This window comes from Rattus norvegicus, chromosome 2 (genome assembly GCF_021556685.1).
Source record: "Rattus norvegicus strain SHRSP/BbbUtx chromosome 2, alternate assembly SHRSP_T2T, whole genome shotgun sequence".
Taxonomy (NCBI): domain Eukaryota; kingdom Metazoa; phylum Chordata; class Mammalia; order Rodentia; family Muridae; genus Rattus; species Rattus norvegicus.
Window position 1 is genome coordinate 189,944,033 of NC_141535.1, and position 23,448 is coordinate 189,967,480.

General features: G+C 47.1%; 1 protein-coding gene across 4 annotated transcripts; it reads right to left on the reverse strand.

The window, feature by feature from the left end:
• Positions 1-1,190: 1,190 nt before the first annotated feature.
• Tent5c (terminal nucleotidyltransferase 5C) lies at positions 1,191-23,389 on the reverse strand. 4 transcript variants are annotated; one of them, XM_087624469.1, is made up of 3 exons: positions 23,157-23,261; positions 17,595-17,654; positions 1,191-6,747 (listed from the first exon to the last, which is right to left on the reverse strand). In XM_087624469.1, the coding sequence occupies exon 3, from the start codon at positions 6,719-6,721 to the stop codon at positions 5,546-5,548; it is 1,176 nt and encodes a 391-aa protein (XP_087480595.1). In that variant the 5' UTR covers positions 6,722-6,747; positions 17,595-17,654; positions 23,157-23,261; the 3' UTR covers positions 1,191-5,545. The 4 variants fall into 4 exon arrangements, with proteins under 4 accessions (XP_087480595.1, XP_087480585.1, XP_087480599.1 ...); XM_087624459.1 differs by having other exon boundaries at positions 17,562-17,654; XM_087624473.1 differs by lacking the exon at positions 17,595-17,654 and having other exon boundaries at positions 3,832-6,747; positions 23,153-23,261.
• Positions 23,390-23,448: the final 59 nt, after the last annotated feature.

Genomic DNA, 23,448 nt, shown 5'->3' on the forward strand with positions numbered 1-23,448 from the left:
AGGGCAAAGGAGAGCAAAACACGTTGGAGGTTGCAATACAGGTGAAGCACCGATGCAAGCCAGTCAAGGCCACTAATGGGAACACGGGTGGGAACATGGGAGGGGATGGGGGCTTGGTAAGCCAGAGGAAGTGGGACACAGACTGACAGCTGAATTTACAGAAGCTAAGTGTGTATGGTAGTGTGCAAGGGAAAGAGCTCTGATCTCTGAAAACAGAAGTAGTTTTGGTGGAACAGAAAGACTAGAGCTAGCTGCAAGGTACTTCTGACAGAGAGCTGGACATGGCATTTATTTAAGCACAGAAGGCTTCAGCAGTTTTAATGTATAACAGGAATACAGCACCCTGTTCTACTGAGGGTCAATGTTAAGGAATGTTTTGTAGAGTATGTGCCTGCAAATGTGGAGGGTCAAGAAGGCGAGATGGAAGACACTTGGTTTTGGTGAAGATGTTAAATGTCATCACAGAAGGGACGCCTTCTAAAACATAGGGTAAGAGGAAGTGTTACAGACCTGAGGTGCTGGAGATCAGAGCACCTGAGTCTCCACACCTCCCAGAACAGCTGGATGCGGTCCAGTGTACTTATAGATGACAATGTCATGTCACAAGTCAAAACATGGACATTCTGGAACAGAACTATTTGTACCCTTTAAATGTCAGTCACATCACTTTCTTCAAAGAGATTATTTCTTAAAGTGAAATTTCTTAAAGAGCAACCACATAGGATATGTAGCTATTTGGAGTCTCTTATTAAAATGGTGATGGACCCATGGCCAATAGATAAAACCAGGTGCTGTTGGAACCATATTATTTAAAACACTGTGAGGCTGGCCATAAACCCAGTGGTAGACCACATGCAGAGCATGGGAGACTGCTGGTTCCATCCTCGTTTGCATAAAATAGGTAAGGAAAGCCATTACTTATAGGAGGAATTAGCAACTGGGCTTGAGGTCCAGAGCAAAGATCAGCTTAAGTTAGTCAGGCACCTTGGAGAGAAGAGTTATGGCCTTCAGTGTAGCCAGACCTCCTGTCCCCTGTCCCCTCACAGCACCAAGAGTTGCCACCTGTCATGGTGCTGCCGAAGTTGACAGTAGTGACAGACTCTTCATCTCCATGTTTCCTAAAACCTACAGTTTATTACTAAAGACCAAAAAATAAAAAAAAATAAAAGCAAAGAGATGACTGACAAATGTTTTTACACTTTTAAATATACCTTTATTTCTCAAACTCAAAGCTTTTATTCCATCAAGTTCTAATACATATGCACTGAGAAGAAATCTCATCTGTGTCACATAAGGAGGTGAGTGACCGGTACCAAGAAGGAACCCCGTATCTCTAGGCACTGCCAAGGAATAGTTCAAGCCTATGCAGATACAGAAGAGAAAGCTTCCAATTTAGTCCAAAGGAAATTTTACTTTTCATCCATATTAATGTGGAAATAGATGCTTCAGGAAATTTAAGTTTTCACAAATACACACACCCACAGGCCAGGTAGCTGGATTCTCTTTTGTAAAGACCACAGATCATGTTAATTAGTTCTACCCTCCTCAGTGGATGGTCAACTCACCTTCCTATATAAACACACATGAGAATTTGCACCAAATCTCAACAGCCAGGCAAAACTCTAGAACTCAAAAATTCTTGAAGCTTATACTTTAAAAGTATTTTTTTAAAGTGACAGGTAAACAAGGAGGCACTTGAATTCAAAAAACCAAAATCAATAAAAGCAAAAAAAAAAAAAAGAAGAAGAAAACAAAACAACTTTTTTCCCTCAGAGAGCTGCACCAATAACCCTGAGAGGTTGCCAGGACTTTTTAAGCATCTCTCCTCTACCCTTTGGATTCAACTGGTTAAATTAGACTGCATTCCAAAATTAGACTGCATTACATAATTAGCTGTGAAATTCTGTCTCAGATTAGTGATGTAAATCCAACTTTGAAAATTAGAAAAATCTTTCAATTTATAGAATCACCTCCGAGGGTTTTCCCTAATGTGAAACCCTGTTAGATACTCAGAAAGTAATGCCAGGGGTTGGGGGAGCATCAGGGCTGCCTGCTTCATGCTTAGAGAGCTATACTTTAATCCAACCTCTACAGGAAGCTTTTGAGCTAAGGACTAACAGCGTCCTGAAACAGGGTCCCAGTACAAGAAAGATCGATAGAAGGGACGTGCTCCCAAAGCTGGTTTTGAGTGGAGCCATTTTCCCAAGACTGAAGCTGTACTGGGTAAAATCCTAGCCCACCATGAAGAACAGGGCTAGCACCAGAGGTCAGCTGGAAGGAGAGCAGACTGTGGGCTTTAGCAAGGCAACTATTACTGCATTACCACAAAGTACAGACAAGCACACACACACACACACACACACACATACACACACACACACACACACACACACACACACACACACACACACAGATCACTCTGACATGAGTTCCAAATTAAGTCAAACAGGAGTGGGAAAACACTGGAAAGCCAAAAAAGAAAAAACAGACAAGAATCAAGAATCTTCTTTACTCAACTGCACTCATCTGTCAGGCCCAGGTGCAGGCCATGCCTCACCCACAGGCAGTCACCAGGAATTTGACTTAGAGGCATGAGGAGTCGGTCTCATCACCGCAATGACCGACACCAAGGAGTAGTAAGGCTGAAGGGTGAGCCTGAATGAAGCTCCAGGCTAAAACCCAAGAGTGTGCATCTGCGAGCTCAAGGTAAAGACACGGTTTTCAGCACAGCTGCCCCTGACTGAGAGAACCAACTCAGAAAGCAGGTCAGAGTTCTGGGGGAAAAAAAGAGCAAATGAAAGACTGCTTCCATTTAGGTTACAGCCTGCACTTGCCCTTCAGTGCCCTCTGCCAAGGCCAGGTTTCACATTACCCACCCCACACACTCACACACACACACACACACACACACACACACACACACACACACACACAAAACTACTGGATTCGGTAGAAGAGTGTCTGATGCATACGTGAAGAGCACAAAAGGCAGGTTTCAGATAAAACGTCCCAACATCTGAAGTGCAAGGTTACCTGGCCTGTTTCTTTCTGGTCTGGCAGAGGCTCACACAGAGCAATAGAGACAACTCTGGTCCGGATAGCCACAATCCAGGGCTTGTATCTTAAAAATGGAGCTTTGGTCAATGTAACTTTTCACTGTAACAGTTCTAGGACACACATCAATTCTTCACCTACAAAACAGCTGGGCAGACTAAAAGGAACCTATCAAGGCAGCATCTAGTGGTGGTTTACAACTTCTCTTTCCTCTCTCCATCCTCAGAAGACAATACGGCCAGACTGGGAAATTGTATATATATAAAGCGTAAAGAATCCCAAGAAGATGCCGGAAATTTTCCAGTCCCTTACTTGTCCCCAAGCCTTGTCAACTGAAGCAGTCCTGGTTTCTGCTTCTATTAGCAAGTGCTTACATTGAGGGAGGCTCCAACACATTTCAAAAGCTTTGATTGGACAAGCCTAGTTCTGTGCAAACATGTTCTCCTTTGATTACAACTGTAGCCTTTTAAGGTCATGGATGACGGTAGTTTTCAAAGTTGGGTTCCCTTTTCATTACCTTCCTTTTAATCATGAAACAACTCAGGTCCCCCTCACAAAACCCAAAGTCAATTCAAACCTAACTAAGATTCAAAGGGCAATAGAAACTTGTTATACTAAGTCTTCTGGTGACCTAACTTAACATGGCTACAAGTGAAGATACATTTGGATCAACTCTTAGCGGGACTAATAAAGCACGTTTCAGAAGCAACTTGAAAACACATCACTAGAAAAAGGTCAGCCACTTCATTTTTACTACATCCTTTTTCGCATAAAGAAAACTCCATTGCTTAAAGCATATACAAAGCAGTAGTTTGGATCTTTGGATTTTTACGGTCACTGAACAAAGTAGCAATTGAGATCATGGATTTGATGGAATCACTTCAGAAATCAAGCTTGCTGGCAACACTGAATATCTTTCCCCTGGATACCCTAAAGTGATGCATTCTAAAATATCCCACAGAAAATTTCAAAAGGGGAAATCTCTCTTCTGAACACACTAGGTAAAGCCATAGTCGTCTAGATCCCTCCCTGTGGACTGTTGATTTGGGCCAGCAATTAACACTGTTTTCCTTCCAAAGTGCAGAACATAAATATAATGCTTAAATCTACAGAATAAGGAAGAGCATCCTTGACTCTCCGGTCTCTTACCCGGGGACATCAGAGAGCCTTGGTAGCTAGAACACACAGGGCCAGACTTGACACAAAACCCCTACTCCCCTGAAACATGGAGAGAGGAAGTGAAATTCTAGAATGGTTCCACTGGCCACTCTTTTCTCCTGGACTCTCCTACTGTGGAAACTATCTAGGGAATGCAACGGTTACTTTTAAAGGGATTGGTGAAGAACGGTCAATGTACTCCAGCAAAATCTTTGTCATACTGGGAATGATGAGCTTCCAATTAAAACGTGGGAAGACACTATCAGTTGTGACAGTGACTCTAGGCACAATACACTCCTTACTCTTTTTTTTTCTTTTTACACTCCTTACTCTTTTGGTTCTTTTTTTTTTTTTTTCGGAGCTGGGGACCGAACCCAGGGCCTTGCTCTTCCTAGGCAAGCGCTCTACCACTGAGCTAAATCCCCAGCCCCTACACTCCTTACTCTTAAGAAGAGCAAAGGAGAATCAGTCACCAGGGAGCCAATGGGGGAGGGGGTGGGGCACGTGTCATTCAATAAGAATTCTTTAAAGAGAAAAGAAAAACAAAAACAAAAACAAAACATTCATGTTTCCTATCGACAATCACCACCCCTCCGCCACCACAATTCTACTTTAACATTATGTTCCACATTTTATTTTGTTTTCAAGTTACATTTCAAGAAAAAAGGTCATTTTTTTCTCCACAATATCTCATAATTCCTTGATAAAGCACAGCATATACCATAAACCACTTCCAACCAGATCTCAAGTCTCCAGCTATTGGCTTTGGTTTATTGATGAATGAAATTCTCAGCTCTGCCGATGGGGACTAGACATACACAACTTAGTCCCGTGAGTGAAAATTCAGTCACAAAGAGCACCCTCATGTTTTATCAGTTTGGGGAGCTGACTAAAATCGACACAGTAAGAGACTATCAGCTCAGCTTTCACGTGACTGCTGAGAATCCTGAATGAGAGAGCCTGCAGTCTACCGTAGACTCAGCCAAGGAGAGCGCCTGGATTGTTTCTCATACGCTGGCTGTCCAATCTCAGAGACTGTGCCGAGCTCAAATCCCAAGTGCTAATTAATGTCTGGGAAGTGTTAGTGACTATCTTAAAAAGATGGTGAGAAGTCACGCTTCCTTTGCATCTCCCCGAGTGGCACTGTTCTATGGGTCCTTTTAGGGTTGGCTCACGACAGTCTGTGGACTATTCCAATGGGTACACAAAGAAAAACAGAGTCAGAGCTGAGTCCCCTTTAAAAGCCAAACACCTACGTCTAGAAAGAGGCTCTCCTACCTGAGAGCCCCTGCCCTAAATGGGTTCCCACTGTGGAAACCCTCAGGTCTTAAGGTTAGTTACAGGGCAGCCATGTAGGATAAGGCTGACTGTAGGTAACTGGAGGGTGGGCAATGTAATAGTTGTTGAAGTTGCCATCACTGACATAAGGAGCTGGCTGGTAGTAACAGGTGACGTTGGTGGCACTGGGGATGATGTTTTGTTCCGCCAGCACACGCAAGGCCAGGAGAGAGATGAGGTTCAGGGTCTGCCTGCGCTCGTGCCCCATGAGGCACACGGTGCTCTCATTCACGACCCTGCGAAGAATCATGAGGTAGTCGTACTTGCTTCTCTCCTCGTCGGCGAAGTGGTTCTGAAGGTAGGTCTCCAGCTTCCTCTGCTGCTCCAGGATGTCGGGGAAGTCGATGAAAAACCTGGAGCACATGTAGCGCTCCAGAGTCTTGATCTCCTCCTGGTCCGCAGGCCTGAAGTCCCGCACAAGAAGGTTGCTGTACTTAAGAAGACCCCCACCTCGGATCTCTTCAGGGTTCTTGGTGGCGATCAGCCTGTTCTGAAGATGGTCAAAGGCTTCCTCAAAATCCCCGTACATGCTCTCCCCGACCACCGTAGGGTGGAAATGCTCGGAGACGGGGTTACTGGAGCAGTCATAGAAAAAGAGCAAAGAATCTAGGATGATCTGGAAAGAGTCCACGCTGAACTCAAACTGACGCCGGATGGAGTCGACAAACTTGAGCTCCACGTTCCTCCCGTTCTTGTTGGAGAGGGAAATCAGGCTCCAGCGGTCTGTGTCTGTGCAGACCTTCACCAGCTTCTGCACATACGCCTCCTTCAGAGTCACGGGGCTGATTTTGAGCTTATTCACGCCCTCTGGCAGAAAGTTCAGAAGGGAGCACAGAACCACATCTCTCACCAGCTGGAATTCTGCCTCTGTGGGAAGAGCCACGTGAAAGATCAGATCCAGATCTTTGCAACCCAAGCCGTTGTCTTTGACCAAAACATGGCCGGCTGCAGAGCCGTTCAGCCGGACGTCCTGCACTTTGATGCCCGCCTCTTCCAGCCGGCTTCGGACAGTCTGGACAATGTCCTTCAGGGTTATCTCCAAGGTTGGAAAGTTGCCACGTCCATGGATGGGTACGACCTCAGTCAGGACCTCATGCAGCCGGCTAACTTGATCCCAGTTGAGCACGCTGAAGGACTCGGAGTCCTTGGTACTGCTGCCCTCGTCTGCCATCTTAGGGGATGTTGTGGCCAGGGAAGCTGAAGAGTAAAGGGTGAGAACCAGTTAGGATTCCAGTGGGAATCAGTGGAGGACTCAGTGCAAAGGCATTGACCTATCTCTGAACAACTTCAAGCAAAACAGCAGTCAACAGTGCCTGCCGCTCTGCACAGCTGGGACCGTGAAACACATTCAGACGCCAAGAAGAACACCCACCAAGGCACGAGCTTCACTGGACAGCAGGGTGGTAAAGCATTGCTTTGCTCTGTATGGGTGCTCTAGCTGCTGCTGGGGTGCTTGACCTATGTGGGGGAGGGGTGAAATGGGCTGTTTTATGTGAAGAACAGCAAACTAATCATGTCATCTAAACAACACTGAAGGACCTCTAATGGCAGAGAGAAATAGAACCTGTATGTTTTACAATTTCCTCTGGTTTCTATAGAAGTTACTTCTGCTTTTAGTTCCCTAACTATATCTTGAACTGGTAGATGTTTAAATCCTAATAACCAGTGCAACTTACACACACACACACACACACACACACACACACACACACACATACACACACACATACACACACATACATTCTCTCTATCTGTCTCTCATTTACACACATGCACACATACATTCATACGTACATGCACTCTCTCTCTCACACACACACTCACACACACATACATACATACATACATATACACACATGCATGCACACAAACACACACGTATACACACTACTGCTCCATTTGCTCTCCCCAAATAGGCTACATCTCAGCTCTGGAAGACAACCACTTCCTTTTCCTATATGGCCATAATCTGTCCTACAACAAATATCATGTCATGTGGGACAGAGTGGAGTTGTTTGTGGGACAATAGCAGTGGTCGAGGAGAAGTTAGATCTACTTTGCAGTGACTATCCTTCTACAAGAATACAAGGCCTCGGGGCAGGTAAACTTCCAAAAGCCTTCCTCAGAAGAGTTCCTTGAAGCTCTTTAAGAGGAATAAAGTTAAACGGAAGACCAGAAGGGAAGAAAGCACGTCTCATTCCCCACATGATGGAACTACAAAGTTTCCCAATGACTGTGTGTGTGCATGCATGTAGCACACTGGGGACTGCAGCCTGGGCCGTGCGCATGCTGGCAAAGTGCCTACCGCTGAGCTACACTTTCACTTGGTACTATGGAAGTATATCTCACTTTAAAAGAGATGAAAATGATGAAGCCCTGGAAATCCCAATACATAATAGCAGACATTGGCATCTTAGAAACCCAAAATGCTTGTGGATTCCTTTGGATTCAATGTCATGTAGACAGATACAAAGGCTGAAACAAAGTCTTGACACAGTCTTCCAATTTCACCAGTAACGCTTTCCACCCTGCAAAGCTATGTGTGGACAGCATTCAACCAGCCACAGTCCCATTGTGTGGAAGCTGCTGCTTTTTAATGCACATCAGTGCATTCTCCTTGGACTCCAACATGGATTTCAAGCCTGCCTCAGTCCAGGGATTTGTGGCTGTAACAGTGCCAGGGTACCCAGTAGTCACATGGAGATGAGCTTTTACCGTTCCCATCACAGAGATTGACAACAATACAGGACATGGTTTACACAGCTCTGGTGGAAGGAGGCAGATACAACAGACAGACAAAAGAGAGGCTGTCCTCCTGTTGAGGCCAAAAGGAAAGCACAGAAGTGTTCACTTATGGAGGGGCACAGATAACAAAGCCACGGTGAGCTGTTGCTAGAACACCAGAGGGGAGGAAAGCGGGTGCAAGGCTGGAGAAAGCAATGATCTGGGGGTGACAGGAGCCTCTTGAGCCTGTGCAGGAACACAAAAGTTCAGGGACTGTCAATTTGCTCAACTGGAAATGGCCTACCCTTACCCAAGATCGAAGCAGGCTCTGGTGGACTCTCGGATTGGGTGCCCCTCCACTTGCTATAGCAGAGCATTTGCAAGGGAAAGATGAAAGAGGCTTTAAAAGCCCACAGCTATTTAGAGCATCCTAGCATGGCCCGCCTGTGATGGACAGCCTGAATGCACACCTAACATCTACTGATGCTGGCATTTGCCTTCCAGCCAGATTTGGGACAGCTGGGTTCTCTTTTCTCTGTGCTCACTGTACACTTGGTGGTTCTTTGTCTCCCCCTTTTTATGAGCGGTGTACAGGAGCTACACGCCTGAGCAAATTCAAATGATTTCAGGAAGGCCTTGTGGTTTGAGCCCTGTTTTGAGCCACAGCTAGAAGCTAGACCACCTGGAGTCTGGTGAGGTGGATTTCAGTCAGGCACACTGGTTGAGTTGCTTTGTGCTGTCAGCCACCTGCTGCACTTCCAAGCCTTACACATTTGACACCATGTCTGAGAAATGTGTTAACAACGTGGTCAACAAGTGAGATGAAAGGAATAATTTTAAGGAAATCTCCAAAAGGACCTCTATGTGGTGCTAAAGTCAGAACTGTTCTAGCACAGGACAGAAGGGCTGTCTGGGACCACAGAAAATCCAGAAGCCACCAAAAAGTGCACATGTGAAGACTTTCACACAGCTTCATATTGGCAGCAGATTCAAAGTTAAAACCTATGTTAGGCTGGATACCCTGTAAGGTTCACAATAGATGAGGGGCAGAAATAGAGTGTTCTGAAAAAAAATGGAAATGAGCTCTATCAGCTTGTAATAGAGGGAAGAGGCATACAGATGGGAACTCTGCTATCAACACAAAAGGTTACATTGTTGGGACAAAATTTTTAAATATGTAAATCAAATAATATGAGGATTTACTATGAAGAAGTAAGCATTCAAAACAATAAAGGAAGTCACGCATGGAGCTCACGCCTAGGATCATCACTTAAGAGACTGAGATAGGAGAATTGTAAGTTTGAGACTAACCTGGGCTAATAGAGACCCTGACTCAAACAAATGAAAATGCAAACAAATAAAAAAAAACCAATCCATAAATAAAAAGGAATGGTGAGGAGGAGGAGAGGAGGGGGAGAAGAAGATTTGGAATATATATATGATGATCCCCAACCATAAAATTATTTTCATTTGCCACAGTGGCAAAGCTCAATCTCATGTGGGACAGCAGATAGCACTGGTGTACAGCCCTAGGCTCCTTGAAGAACTATGTGAGACTCAACTTTATTTTTATTAGATATATTTCTTTTTTTTTTTTTTTTTTGGTTCTTTTTTTCGGAGCTGGGGACCGAACCCAGGGCCTTGCGCTTCCTAGGCAAGCGCTCTACCACTGAGCTAAATCCCCAGCCCCCAGATATATTTCTTTACATACACTTCAAATGTTATTTCCCTTCCCAGTTTTCTGTCCATAAGTGTCCATCCCCTCCCCCTCCCCCTCCCCCACACGGGTATTCCCCCCCATACATCCCCCTTACTGCTCCCCCATATTCCCCTGCACTGGGGATCCAACCCTGGCAGGACCAAGGACTTCCCCTTCCACTGGTGCCCCAACAAGTCTATTCTCTGCTACATATGCAGTTGGGAGCTCTGGGTCAGTCCATGCATAGTATTTCAGTAGTGGTTTAGTCCCTGGAAGCTCTGGTTGGTTGGCATTGTTGTTCTTATGGGGTTGCAAGCTCCTTCACCTCTTTCAATACTTCCTCTAATCCCCTCCAAGGGGGTCCTATTCTCAGTTCAGTGGTTTGCTGCTAGCATTGACCTCTGTCTTGGGTATGCTCTGGATGTGTCTCTCAGGAGGGATCTATATCCAGTCCCTTTCAGCATGCACTTTGTAGCTTCATCAATCTTATCTAGTTTTGGTGGCTGTATATACATGGGCCACATGTGGGGCAGGCTCTGAATGGCCGTTCCTTGAGTTGCTGCTCTAAACTTTGCTTCTATATCCCCTCCTATGGATATTTTCCCCCCTAGTCATCAGGGAAATGCAAATCAAAACAACCCTGAGATTTCACCTCACACCAGTCAAAATGGTTAAGATCAAAAACTCAGGTGACAACAGATGCTGGCCAGGATGTGGAGAAAGAGGAACACTCCTCCATTGTTGGTGGGATTGCAGACTGGTACAACCATTCTGGAAATCAGTCTGGAGGTTCCTCAGAAAATTGGACATTGCACTACCTGAGGACCCAGCTACCTCTCTTGGGCATATACCTAAAAGATGCTCCAACATACAACAAAGACACATGCTCCACTATGTTCATAGCAGCCTTATTTATAATAGCCAGAAGCTGGAAAGAACCCAAATGCCCTTCAACAGAGAAATGGATACAGAAAATGTGGTACATCTACACAATGGAGTACTACTCAGCTATCAAAAAAATGACTATGAAATTCATAGGCAAATGGCTGGAACTAGAAAGTATCATCCTGAGTGAGGTAACTCAATCACAGAAAAGCACACATAGTACACACTCATTGATAAGTGGATATTAGCCAAAAAGCTTGAATTACCCAAGATGCAGCCCACAGACCACAGGAAGTTCAAGAAGGATGACCAAAACGTGGAAGACTCAACTTTTAAATTCCGTTATCTGTTCTGCTTCTACCCCTTCTCCTCTGATGTTCAGTATAGTTGCAAGGATGCACAGAGATCTTCATAAAGCTGAGAGCATACATCACAGCAGAAGAGGGATAAATTATTTAACGTGCGTATACAGCCATGCCCAGAAGCATGCAGTTGTTCAAAGGAACAGTGCCTGCTCTGTGTGTAAGAATATAAAAAATGCGTGCTTGTGACCACAAGTGGTAAAGGGTAAAACTGTACATGCAAAACTCTGTGTCTAAACATAACTCCATCTGAACAAAGCACCATCTTCAGTTTGGGGTGGATGTGGAAAAGAAAATGCCTTTTATACCCTTTGGACTTGGATGTATTCACAGATAGAAATTTAAAAATCTCATAACCCACATTCTAACATCTTTCTCTTATGAGAATTCTACTCATCAGCCCCTGAAGTAAACTTCTTCAGTGCCTCCCTGCCTCATTTCCACATCCGTGCATCAAATAAATCAAATGTATTTGGAAGCTTTCCCTCCTCCTTTAAACATTGAGCTCTGCAGGGGATGCAGGGAAGAGGAGGATTTCCCTCTGGAAGGTCTTTCATCAAGTTTCTACCTAACATACTTTAAAAATAAAAAAGACATCCACTGCTTATATTAAAAGAAAAACTCAAAATACCAGGTCTGCCCATCTCCCCATGACTTGACTATGCAATGCTCAGTATCAAAGCACATTTGCAAAAGTTTCCAAGGCAGCTACTTCTCACTTCAGACCAAACAAAAAGCTGCCTCTGATGCCCTCTCTCCCTCTGTGATGCCCTCTCTCCCTCTGTGATGCCCTCTCTCCCTCTGTGATGCCCTCTTGCTGATTATTGGCTCCAAGTGCAAGAACTTCTTTCTTTTTTAAAGGCAGTAAGTAGGCTTAGAAATTCAAGATTCTATGTTGGCTTCCTCTAGACCAACTTCTTAGGATGTAAGTATGTAGAGTGGAGTAAATTTCGGGGGAGGGGGATGGAGTCCATCAAAAGCATAGGACGTGGGTTGATGCCACAATTATAGTATGGTTTTAGTTCTCCCAATTCACCATAATCCAAGCAAGACAAAGTCAAGCTGACCCAAATGCATTTATAAATTTAGGCAATATATCTATGAAATCCTTGGCTCATTAGAAAATATAAGTTAATAAGATATTTGGCAGGGATGGTCTTGTTGAAGAGATGGCTTAGTGGTTAAGAGTGTGTGGTGCTCTTGCAGAAGACCTGAGAACAGATATTAGCACCTATGGTGAGTGGTTCACAGCCATCTGTACGTCAAATTCCAGGGGATCTAAGGCCTTCCTCTGGCTTCCCAGGATGCCTGTACTCATGTCTATAGACCCATACATACAGAGACACATACATATACACATAATAAAAAATAAATTTCTAAATATATAAAGATACAATTGTTATAATGCAAATGCATATCCCTGCATTTCTTCAACATTGCTTTTGTAAGAATAAATGCAATTTACAGCCCTTGGTGGTTAGATAACACACCAGACCTTAGTTCAACAGTTTCCATTTTAATTAACTGCTTTAAATCAACACTTATGTAACTCCCACACAAAAGAATCACACGAAACATGCGTGATCAGCTCATGAAAGGCCCTGGCCCAAGGCAAATTCTAGTTAGCAGAATTAACACAACAGGGGCAAGGAAACAAATTAACTTGAAGTCCGGTAAAGTCAATGTTTGAGGAACAGCTCCGCTTGCTTCTACACAGAGGGAGTCAGCAAAGGTGGTTCCAGAACTGGTCATTGGGCTAAGCTGAAGCTCACTTCCTGGAGCCTGTCATCCACACCAGAGGGAACTGAGCAATGCTTTTTCCTGCCTCTCTTGTAGGTTTACGAATGAAGAGAGGAGCCATCGCCTCTCATTCCCCTTGGTGGCAGAATTCCCTTTCGCTGTTCCAGAACGCTCTCTTTTTAAAAATGTGCGTCTTCCTCATAAAGCTTTTCAGGTTGGGCTAAGTGCCATCCATGGGCAAGAACCAAGCCTGGGCACAGACCCGAGGCTTCTCAGTGAAATGTGGGCATGGAACAAAGACACCCCCAGCCAGGGCAAGGGCTCCTGTCTGTTTATCTTCTGCACAAACTCTTCTCCCCTGTGGACAAGAGGACTCTAGACATAAAGAGACTTAAAACCCTGAACATTTAGGTAGAAGTAAAAGTGACTGAGAGTAATGTTCACCATACGCCACGCTGCCTCCCATCTCAGTGACCCAAGGAAGGGAAAACCACAGGTCAAGTTTGTTTCTTATTCATCATAAAGTACGGGGTAGACGGTGTGTAAAACCAAAGGAAATAGCGCACAGAAGCCACTGCTGTAATCAATTCCCAGGTAACCTTCACAAGCCAAGCTCCCCCCATCCCCAATTTAAACAGTATGGTTCATAAAAGCCCAGGACCTTGTCCCTGGAGCCAAGGTCCTAATTCTTGGAACTGTTGACTCCTCCCTCAAAGGGCCCTGGAGGGCAGGAGGTTAGGGGACACCAGGGAACAGAGGTCAAAGCCCACGAGTGCACTAGATAACCTCTTCTTATTGCTACTTAGACAAGTATTTCTAGAACAAAAAGTTAGTGGTTCTAACCAAGGAGGGGTGGGGGGGGGACCAAGCTGCCTTCTGACTCTGACCATGGCTCCTCACCCACCTACTGCCTCCTGTTTGAGTGGATCACACTTCACTGCCTGCTCTAGAACCAAAGTATTTAGGCCCAAAAGCCTCCAATGTGGCTTAGTGGTAGCTGTCACAGAGACCCTGGAAATCACTCACAGACCACCATGTCTGGTAAGTCCTACTTCTCAAAGAGGCTGAACACCTGTGGTTTCAAACAAATATCCTCTAGTCGGTCCCACTCTGCTTCCCACAAGGTAACTTCTACCCATTTCACAGAAAGCCAGACAGGCACTGACAAAGGCACGGTCCCCTGGGGCTGCTTTGCATAGCAGTAGCCACTACAGCTGTGGGTAGAAAACAAGAAATGCACCTGGGTGCTCAGCCTCAGGACCTCATCCCAGACAGGCAACAAGACAATGATGTCAAGAGCTCTATGTCTGACGGGTCTGGTTTCTATATAAGCAGTACAGGGCAGGCAAGATGGCTCAGCAGGTAAAGGCACTTGCTGCCAAGCCTCATGATCTAGAACGCACATGGTGGAAGAACCAACTCTCACAGGTTGCCCTCTGACCTCCACACGCATGCTGTACTGTAAATAAATACGTAAGAGTCCTTGACATCCCTACAGAGGAGATGCTGTTTCCACTCATTTCAGGGGCAGACACTGTGGAAGCAAGAGTGGAAACATACTGCAAACTGTCCAAGGACACACTGCTGCCCATGACAGGAATAGGACTGAAAAGGCTTTTCCTCCAGTGGGTAAGCAGGTAGATAGCTGTGGTGTGTTACAGAGTGGGAGAAGACTTTCAGAGGAGCTAGCTGTTCCGGTGGCCATGGGAGGGGGTGGCACTAAGTAGAAGGAACAGGGAAAAAAGCACGGAGGTGTTTTAATCAGAGGGTGGCAGAGAATTCTGACCCACTAGAGTGAGGCAAGACCAGATGGCAGGTGCTAAAGGCTGGGCAGACACGTGTAGAGCGTGTCAGGACAGAAACTGCTCCCCCATAGTCAAGATGACTTTAGGATATATCCAAGCTCACTGGAGCTACCGGAATGGCAATAGTGAGTATGGGTACACTAGGAGCTAATGCTTCAAAGAAGGCGGCCTATCAGTGCTCCAAGATCCCGGCTAAGTTGGGGCTGGAGCGTGGGCGATGTTAGAGATGAGAAGCCAGTTCAGAAGAACAGAGAAGTGGAAGGAGCCAGCCAATCAGATGATCTGAAAAGCACTGAGAGGCTGCAGTAATGGCAGACCAGATTTGTCAGCAGTGGGTGGGGCATCATTTACAGGATAAATAACCAGTAGGATGTCCTTTGGTGACTGGGGGGACAGGAGTGTTGGTCCATGATAAAGCAACAGGACTAAAGAGAGCTTCTCTACAGCTGAGAGGGCAAAGCAACCAGGAGCTGCTGAGCAAAGGGAGGTATATTTATAGAGAGTTACCAGCCCCCCAAGGGCTAGCCTGGGACATACCTGAAAACAGAAACAACCTAGGACAGATCACAAAGGCCACCCAACCACAGATAAGACATCTGTCACTTCCCGCACACCCATACAGTCTGACTTAAGAGTCTTTGACCTGAGGGAAAAGAACCAGATCCCAGGTGTGCACGGACATGCATTTGGACATCTCCATGTGTGTGCACTTATGAGACTAAGGGGTTGTGTTACTAAGTTGAGTGCTCCAGAACTGAGGGGCATCCCAGGCTTTAGCCAAGGTCTTTGAATGACATAAAAAGCCAGCAGCTGAGAAGTGAAGAATGAAGCCAGAGTTGAAGTGGATTTGGCCTTCGGAAGAGATGTCCTCCTTCCTTCCCTTCCTGTAGCTCTGGAATCATAAAGGCCTGAAGTTATCTAAGGCCTCAGGTAACAGAGAAGCCCCCCTTAGTCTGTTAGGCTTCCAGTCCCTCCTCACAGCCTGGATTCCCAACAGTGAAGAGTCACTGCACATTTAGAGAGTCCAGCCAACAGACACACTAGTGTGTGCTTCAAGTATACAGAAAAGTCCAGATGAGGAAGCCCAGTGGGATTAGATAAACAAATGCCTTATTGTTTTTAAAGGCAATAAAGAATATTCTACAAAACTTTCTCCCAATACACCATTGTGAGAATTACTCTACGCTGTCGAGCTGAGGGCTGCAGACTCATCTTTGTAACACATTCTGGCTGTGTCTGAGGTGTCTGAGAGAGCCTTTCCAGGGAGGTTCAACTGAGGTGGGAAAAGACCTACCGAGAATGTTCACAGCATCTCCCTACAGGTTGGGTCTGGGATTGAATAAGGAGAAGAAAGCAAGCGGAGGACCAGGGTTCATCTCTCCCTGCTCTCTAACTAGAACTCGCTCTCCTACTGCTGTACCTCCCTGCCATGCTCAGGCACCGTAAAGCTGTAAGCCGAAACACACCCTTCTGTCAGGTGTTTCTCATACCCACAAGTAACACAGCCCTATTTACAATTGACCCATCCAAATGCCCACCACCCATTCTACCCCAGCTCACGAGAGCTGTCCCTGGCCAGAAAACTGTGCCCAGAGAAGACATGTCAATGACATCAGCGAGACACCAGCCTTCACAGATGTCCTTTTCTCACTTTTGGCCTCCTTCACATTCAGCCGGAGCCCTCGGTCTATTTTCTCAGGATTATCAGGAGCCATTTCACATGGATGTTTACCAAAGGCAAAAAGTTTGGTCAGTTTCCCACGGCAGAGGCCCTGGGGCATAGAAAGGGAGGGGGCTGCCTTGCTGTGTGCCAAGATTCTCACACACACCCCCTTCTGATACCAATACCCAGTAGTTATCAGTAACTGTGCCCCATGCAGACACTACTTGAACAGAGCTCCAAACAGAAAGCTGCTTCCTACCTCTCAAAGTAGGATGCCTAAGCAAGTGTGGGGTGGGGAGATAATACCGGAAGGAGTCATGCTGTGACTTCAAAGGCACAGAACAGAATCAAAACACTGGGGCGGGTATTCCAATAGGCAGGGCTGGAAGTGTAAATAGTCAAGAGAACACCCCGAAGTCATTGCTGATATAAGTATTAATGCTGTCAGAATGCAGACACTATGGGTTAGCAGCATGGCAGAAAGCCCCTGAGCGGTTTCCCCCCAAGGTGTCAACAGGAAGCTTTGACTGCACAAATTGAACTAGAAATGTAATGGTTGCCACAGCATGCATTTCTAAGTCAGACATTACTGGTATGAACTCACACAAAGGGCTCCCCGAAAAGGGGCCAGTCCTTTTTGTTTTAGAGGTGGACTGGACTGAAAACAAACTAGGAGACTGTGTAGAGGAGGACTGGGCCACATTCCTCAGGTTTATTTCAACGGCTGTATCACCATCCAGTTCTCCAGCTGAGAGCCTTGAAAAACCTTCAGCCTTTACAAGTGTCTCCAAGTCCTGCCTCATCACTAGTAGCATCCCTGGGTCTTATCAGGAAAGGGACCAGCAACACTTAGCTCTCAGATGCAGAGCTTATCAGGGTAAGACATGTATACACACCCCATTCACAAATGTCTAAGAGCAAGCTGGCCTCCGTTTCAGGGCTGTTGGGAACTACATGTCATCCACTCAGGGTAGGGGCATTAAGGTAGCAGGTGGCAGACCTCTAAGCATAGGAACAGGCAGAGAGAAACATGCTAAACTTGAATACATCATGGAGGGGTGCATTACATGGAGAAATAAATCCACAGCACAATATTTGCACGGGCACTGACTTTCTAAGAGGTGGTGTCCTACCAGCACAGAGCCTCATGAGTCACTCCAGCTCACCAGACTGTCACTAGAGATCCCCGGACATCTTCGCCTTGATGGCTCACTCCTCTTGCGTTTCTGTTTGAATTTTTAATTGTTGGTAAGTTCTCACTGATGACAAACGATTGGCAAACGTCTAACTGGTAATAAACTCAGCCCCGTCCCCTGACAATCTCACATTTCATTTCCTTGACTTCCAGCCATTTTCTAAGGAAAAAAGCCTGCTAAATCAGGAGCAAGGAACAGGACGCCAACATCCTGGGGTCGTTAATGTTTTTGTTTTGTTTTGTTTGTTTTTTGTTTTCTGTCTTTTGGGTTTTCGTTTGTTTGCTTGCTTTGGTTTTGATTTTTTTTTTTTTTTTGGTTCTTTTTTTGGAGCTGGGGACCGAACCCAGGGCCTTGCACTTCCTAGGTAAGCGCTCTACCACTGAGCTAAATCCCCAGCCTTGGTTTTGATTTTTAAGGGGTCAAGTCTGCCTCGCAGGATGAAGGCTCACCAGAAAGTCAGTGCCGCCTTCTCCTTTGCTCAGACACCCAACCCTACTGTGTTTTAAGCACTCTCCTGGGACTCTGTGACCCGAGGGCAGGAGAGAGAGATCCCTGGCCACACAGAGCATACAGCCTATATATTCTCTCCTGGACCTCTGGATAGCTTACTATTGCTTCCCACACAGAGAGAACCAGGATTTGAGAGTAAAACACATGCGCGTCTTGGCCAGACTCGAACCACCTAGTACAGTAGCCACAAGCTTAGAAAGGTAGAAGGTCCAAACAGAAGTGCATAGTATATACAAAAGACAGCATAACCCCCAAGGCTTGAGCTAATGGATGTAATCTGTTTTACATCTTTTTGCACTGATTACTAACATAGTTTAACAGACAAGTTGATTTATTGTTTAAATGGTCTCATGTCTCTGAGAGAGCAGTGATTCTGTCTGCTACATAGATGACAGTAAAGAAATGAAGTAGCCAAGGGGTCTGCCAGGATCAGTGCCCAGGTGTCCCCCAGAGAAGGGTCCGCCTACAAGAGGCAAGGAAGCAAGCACAAAGTCTACAACAGTCTGGAATGGGACACAGCAGCAGCAACAGCAGTGGCGGCTTCTAGATGAACAACCCAGAGCAAACATCCGTGTGTCTTAACCGTCCTCTTTTCTCTACATCCCCATAGTCCACACACAGCTAGCACCAGAGCCTCAGGCAGCTGTGGAATCCTGACGCGGATCTCTAACTATGACAAAGAGGGGCAGGGGTCACCATAGCACACGGAGGGTCAGAGACACACAGCCAGGTCACATAGAAGGTACCTGGCCTCATCCTGTAAGGCCAAGGGTAGAAGCTAAGGAATACTGGGTGGGAGGAGGGGATGGCTCATGATCCCTGGGAATTTTTCTTCAGTTTTCGTGATAGGGGCCAGATGGGGAGACAATGGGAGATGGCGAAACAATGACAACAACAAACCCCTTCAGTTCAATATTAAAATTTTTAAATTAAAATAAAAACAAGAAAATGTGCAAAACAAAAAGCCCATATAACATACTGGAGCAGACAGATGCGGGGTAAGGTAGTCCTCTCAGATGAGAGGTCAGTCAGAGCCTGCACAGAGGTCAGAGGGGAAGGGACTATGTTCAGTTTTTTTCTCCAAATATCTAAGTCTGTATTTTGCACGGCAAAGAAGGACAGTTAAGGAAGACCTGGCCATGGGGCATCAAGGAAAGCATCAGGAAATCACAATCTTAGAAGAAGGCAGAGAGTCCTCAGAGATGGGCAGTTCCTGGGGGCTTACTCTAGTGCTCCAGGCACAAAGGACTGAGCATTGGCCAGAGATGGGGAGGCTTGCTGATGCTCTCATCTAGCTCCTGTCCACAGTCCCCTCTAAACCAGGTCAGCGAGGACGTCGAGAAACAAAAAAGTCAAAACAGAAGAGTCAGCAGAGCTAGCAGCTGAGTGAACACGGGAGAGAGAAAGGCTGAGTGAGCGAGCAGGGGCTGGGAGATCAGAGGCTGAGAGAGCAGGGGCTGGGAGGGCAGGGGCTGGGAGAGCAGGGGCTGGGAGGGCAGGGGCTGGGAGGGCAGAGGCTGGGAGGGCAGAGGCTGGGAGAGCAGGGGCTGAGAGAGCAGGGGCTGGGAGAGCAGGGGCTGGGAGAGCAGGGGCTGGGAGAGCAGGGGCTGGGGTGGGTAGAGGTGCTCCGGTAGGGCTAGAAGCTGGCCGCTTTAGGAGTTTCAGCTGTCGATCAATTTGCAGGCACCTTGTTCCTTAGCTCCAAGCCTATGCTGCAGAGGCTTCACTGAAAAGATGATCAGGAAACCATCCAGCCTTTTAAATCTGGCGCTACTAACACAAAAAGCCCCATCTGGTCCCCTGGTCCAGCAGGATAGCTACTTCAACCATGCTTCCTTCTCTGCAAGGAACAGCAGGCAGCCCCCAGCAGAATGTGTATTCACATGATAGATGTGCCATGCATGCACTTTTTAGGCAGGGGTGAGGACTCTGAAGTGACCACAAACCCCACTTTTCTGGGGTCCATGTGCAAGGACAACTGAGAGAAAAACAAGTTCTTCAAGTATATCATAAAGCCAGGCCAGCTCTCTCACCTCTAAAGTTCTTCCACAGGCCTTTCGCATACCATTCCTTTGGCCTCTCTGGCACCTGGCACCAAACACCACCTAGGAAGCACTTTCTGACTCAACCACCATCATCCAAGAAAAAAGGACCACCCAATTTAAGGACCCACAGTGGGAAATGTTCTGCAACCACTGGACAACTGCTGCTTCGTGTCAGCAATTACTTCTTCTTGTTAAGAGCTTCGTCCCTGTTGTTTCAAAAAGCTCTGCAAACACTTCAAGAACAAGCTACCAGGGGCCAGCTGTACAGAATATTAATGTGAAAAAGTCCAGAAGATTCCCTTACAGAGTTATGTGAAGATGTTTTCTATAAACCTTTTGAACTCTAAGCTTCCTTTCGATGAATGCATCCAATCAAAAGGTTTCAAAGAGGGAGAAACCTTGGGTTCAAGAAATTAGGAGGTCAGCTTTACTCTTGCCTCAAGTAGCTTTAAACTCATCGAGCACACCTTTAAATATGGAGGGGCTGGTGTCATAATACAATTTCAACAGCTACAGTCAAAACAGCGGGATGGTAGAGGGCATCTCCCCATATTGCCCGTTACCTCATTGATGAGAAAAAGGAACAGACCAGTCTTAGTCCAAGAAACACCTCATTCTGCCTCACCACCTATTAACTGAGAGGGGGGAGGGGGAGGGAGGGAGAGGGAGAGCTCGCTTTCAGGAGGACAGGGAAGATAAACCCCTAAACATCATCTTAATTCAACACATCTCTGCTTCTATGGTTTTTCTTAGTAACATAGGCTGCCCTTCTTCCATGGCTGACTCTGAGACAGTACAGCATAGAAGAGAGAAGGCAGGGTACTACTTAGTGGATGGAGCTGGGCAGGAGGCAGAGAGGGAGGAAAGGAAGGAAGGAAACATTCAATGCGGCGTTCCCATTTTGTCACAGCTGAGCCTAGCTAATAGTACAACAGGGCACAACAGCCCACTTTTAAATTGCCTTCATTGTTGAGAGGTTCCCGGACTTTCCAATGGGCAGTGCAAGGCAAGTGTAATCTGCCTGGCCTTGGACTTAGCATGCAGGCTAAGCGTGTGCCTGACTGGGAGCCCACTGGGGCTGGGGGAGACGTCCAGGCTGAAAGTTCTGCAGAAAGCTTGGGAGCTATGCGTGCAGCAGAACTGGAAAAGCTGAAGAGTGAGCTCTTGGCACTCCACTCACACTCAGACCAACAGGGCCAAGGGCCAAGAGCCAAGTCCTCCCTTCTGAGTTCACAAACCTAATCTCTAGATACAAGGTAGGTATTATGGGAGAAACTCAGACTAAAGAGTGTGACTGTTTGTTCTAGGTGCACACACTAAAGTCACTCATAAAACTTCGGGACCTTTCTTTTGGTAACTGTCTAGAGATCGCTGAACAACCCCCACAATTTTAATGACAGTCATCGACATCCTGTGCAGATACTGGGACAAGTATTCCACACATCGAACTCATCCTTCTAAAAGTTCCTATCGTGTGAACTCCTAAACCAAACTATCTCTTCAGAGAGAAGGTTTCTGATTGGGATACTAAGCGCTCCATCCTCACAAACAAGGACTGCAGAGGACAGGGCCACTGCTGGTCCAGCTGCAGCAGGAAGAGAAAAGTGGCCCTTCTTTACTCTTCACCCCACACCCTTCAACTGCGGGGTAAAATGTGGAAAAACAATCACACCTCTAGTGACTTCCAGCTCGCTCGCTCGGGAGAATTCTTGGTAAGCTCTCCTACCACCCTCTTGGCTGCCTGGCTAGCTTTCTGGCTCCCTCGCTGCCTTGCCAAGCAAATTACAGTGGAAGTTGTTGTAGCCAGCAGTGGCCACCGTCACCCTCCTTCCCAGGGTAGCTGGGGCAGCTGGGGGTCTAATTTAGGAAGATCTGAACATTTTAACTTTACTTTCAGAATACCAAACTCGTCATAATTCAAAGGATTATATATATAGCTATTCTTAATAAATCAGTAAGTCTACTAAGTCTTTCGTTGTAAGCACTTTAATCCTCGAATTGAGAGGGGAGGGGCTTAAGACTTAGGAATTGATCAGGACTTTCTGAAGGGTTTCTCCACATTAAAGGGAAGAGGGGAGAAAGGGACCCAGAGCATCTAGGTATGACAATCAACGCCGGTGGAAGTTTTGCGTTCTTGAAAAACCAGGCATTTCCTCATCAGGACTTTGAGGTAGCCTGCCTGCCTGCCCGTCCGCCAGTGCTAGGTGTAAAGGCTACCAGCTGGCACTGCAGGTTCCTTAACTCTTTCTATGGAAAAGGGCTATCACCCTCCTCGCAGACGCTCGGGACGATCCGGGAGCCGCGCCTCTAAGCCACCAACAGCACCGCTATCAGAGTCAACTGACTGACTGCATGGCTTTCAGCCTACGCAGTAAGCGACTTTCGATCCCCAAAGGGGAGGAACCAGGTCTCACAGCCGCCGTATTCTCGAGAAGTTTCCGAGAGACGCGCAGCTTCGATCATTTGGCCACGCGCGGTACCCACAGTTCCAAATAGAGAAGGATCTCAGCCGCCATCCTGGGCACTGAGCCCAGGGAACTGCCCTCCCCTCTCCGGCCAGGCTTTAGCCCCCGACCACAGCGTCTTCATCTACGCCGCCAAAACCGCGGGGTTCAAAATCGCCGGGGTTCCGGGCTCCGTGAGCGCGCCACAGGGGCGCAGCTCAGAGCTAGAGTACCGACTAGCAGAAGCAGAGAAAGAGCCACCTACACAACTGCCGCCGGGCCAGCAGGAACTCGCCCAAGTTTCCCAAAGCCCGAGCGCAGTCTCCGAAAAGTTTGCGCTCCTTCACAGAGGTAAGCCTGCGTCAGGGACGCGGGAGCCGGACGGGTCCTGACACCTGTCGGCATCTAGCCTCCATCTTCGGGGCACCCCACTAGGCTCTGCGGGGACCCACCCGGAGCCAGAGTGCGTGGCTCCCCACCGGAGGACCGCAGCAGCATCCTCCCACCTGTGGAGGATGGGAGCGTGGACTTACCTGGGCGTTGGAAGAAGAGGTGACTGAAGCAGGTGGTTGGCGTGGGCAGCCCCCAGCAGGAGCCGTGCGGAGACTTAGGCCCCCAGACAGCTGCGGCGAGTGAGCGGTCCGGCCGCCGCCCCCTCCGATCTTAACCGGCCTGACCACTCCCCCGCGCCTCCCCGCCCCTGCCCCCGCCCCGCGGCCGGCCTCCCGGGGGAGCCAGGGCGGGGCGCGACGGCCGAGGCCCCGAGGGATCCTTGCGCCCCGCGCTGACGGCGGGGGGGGGGGGGGGGGCTGGACGAACGCTGCC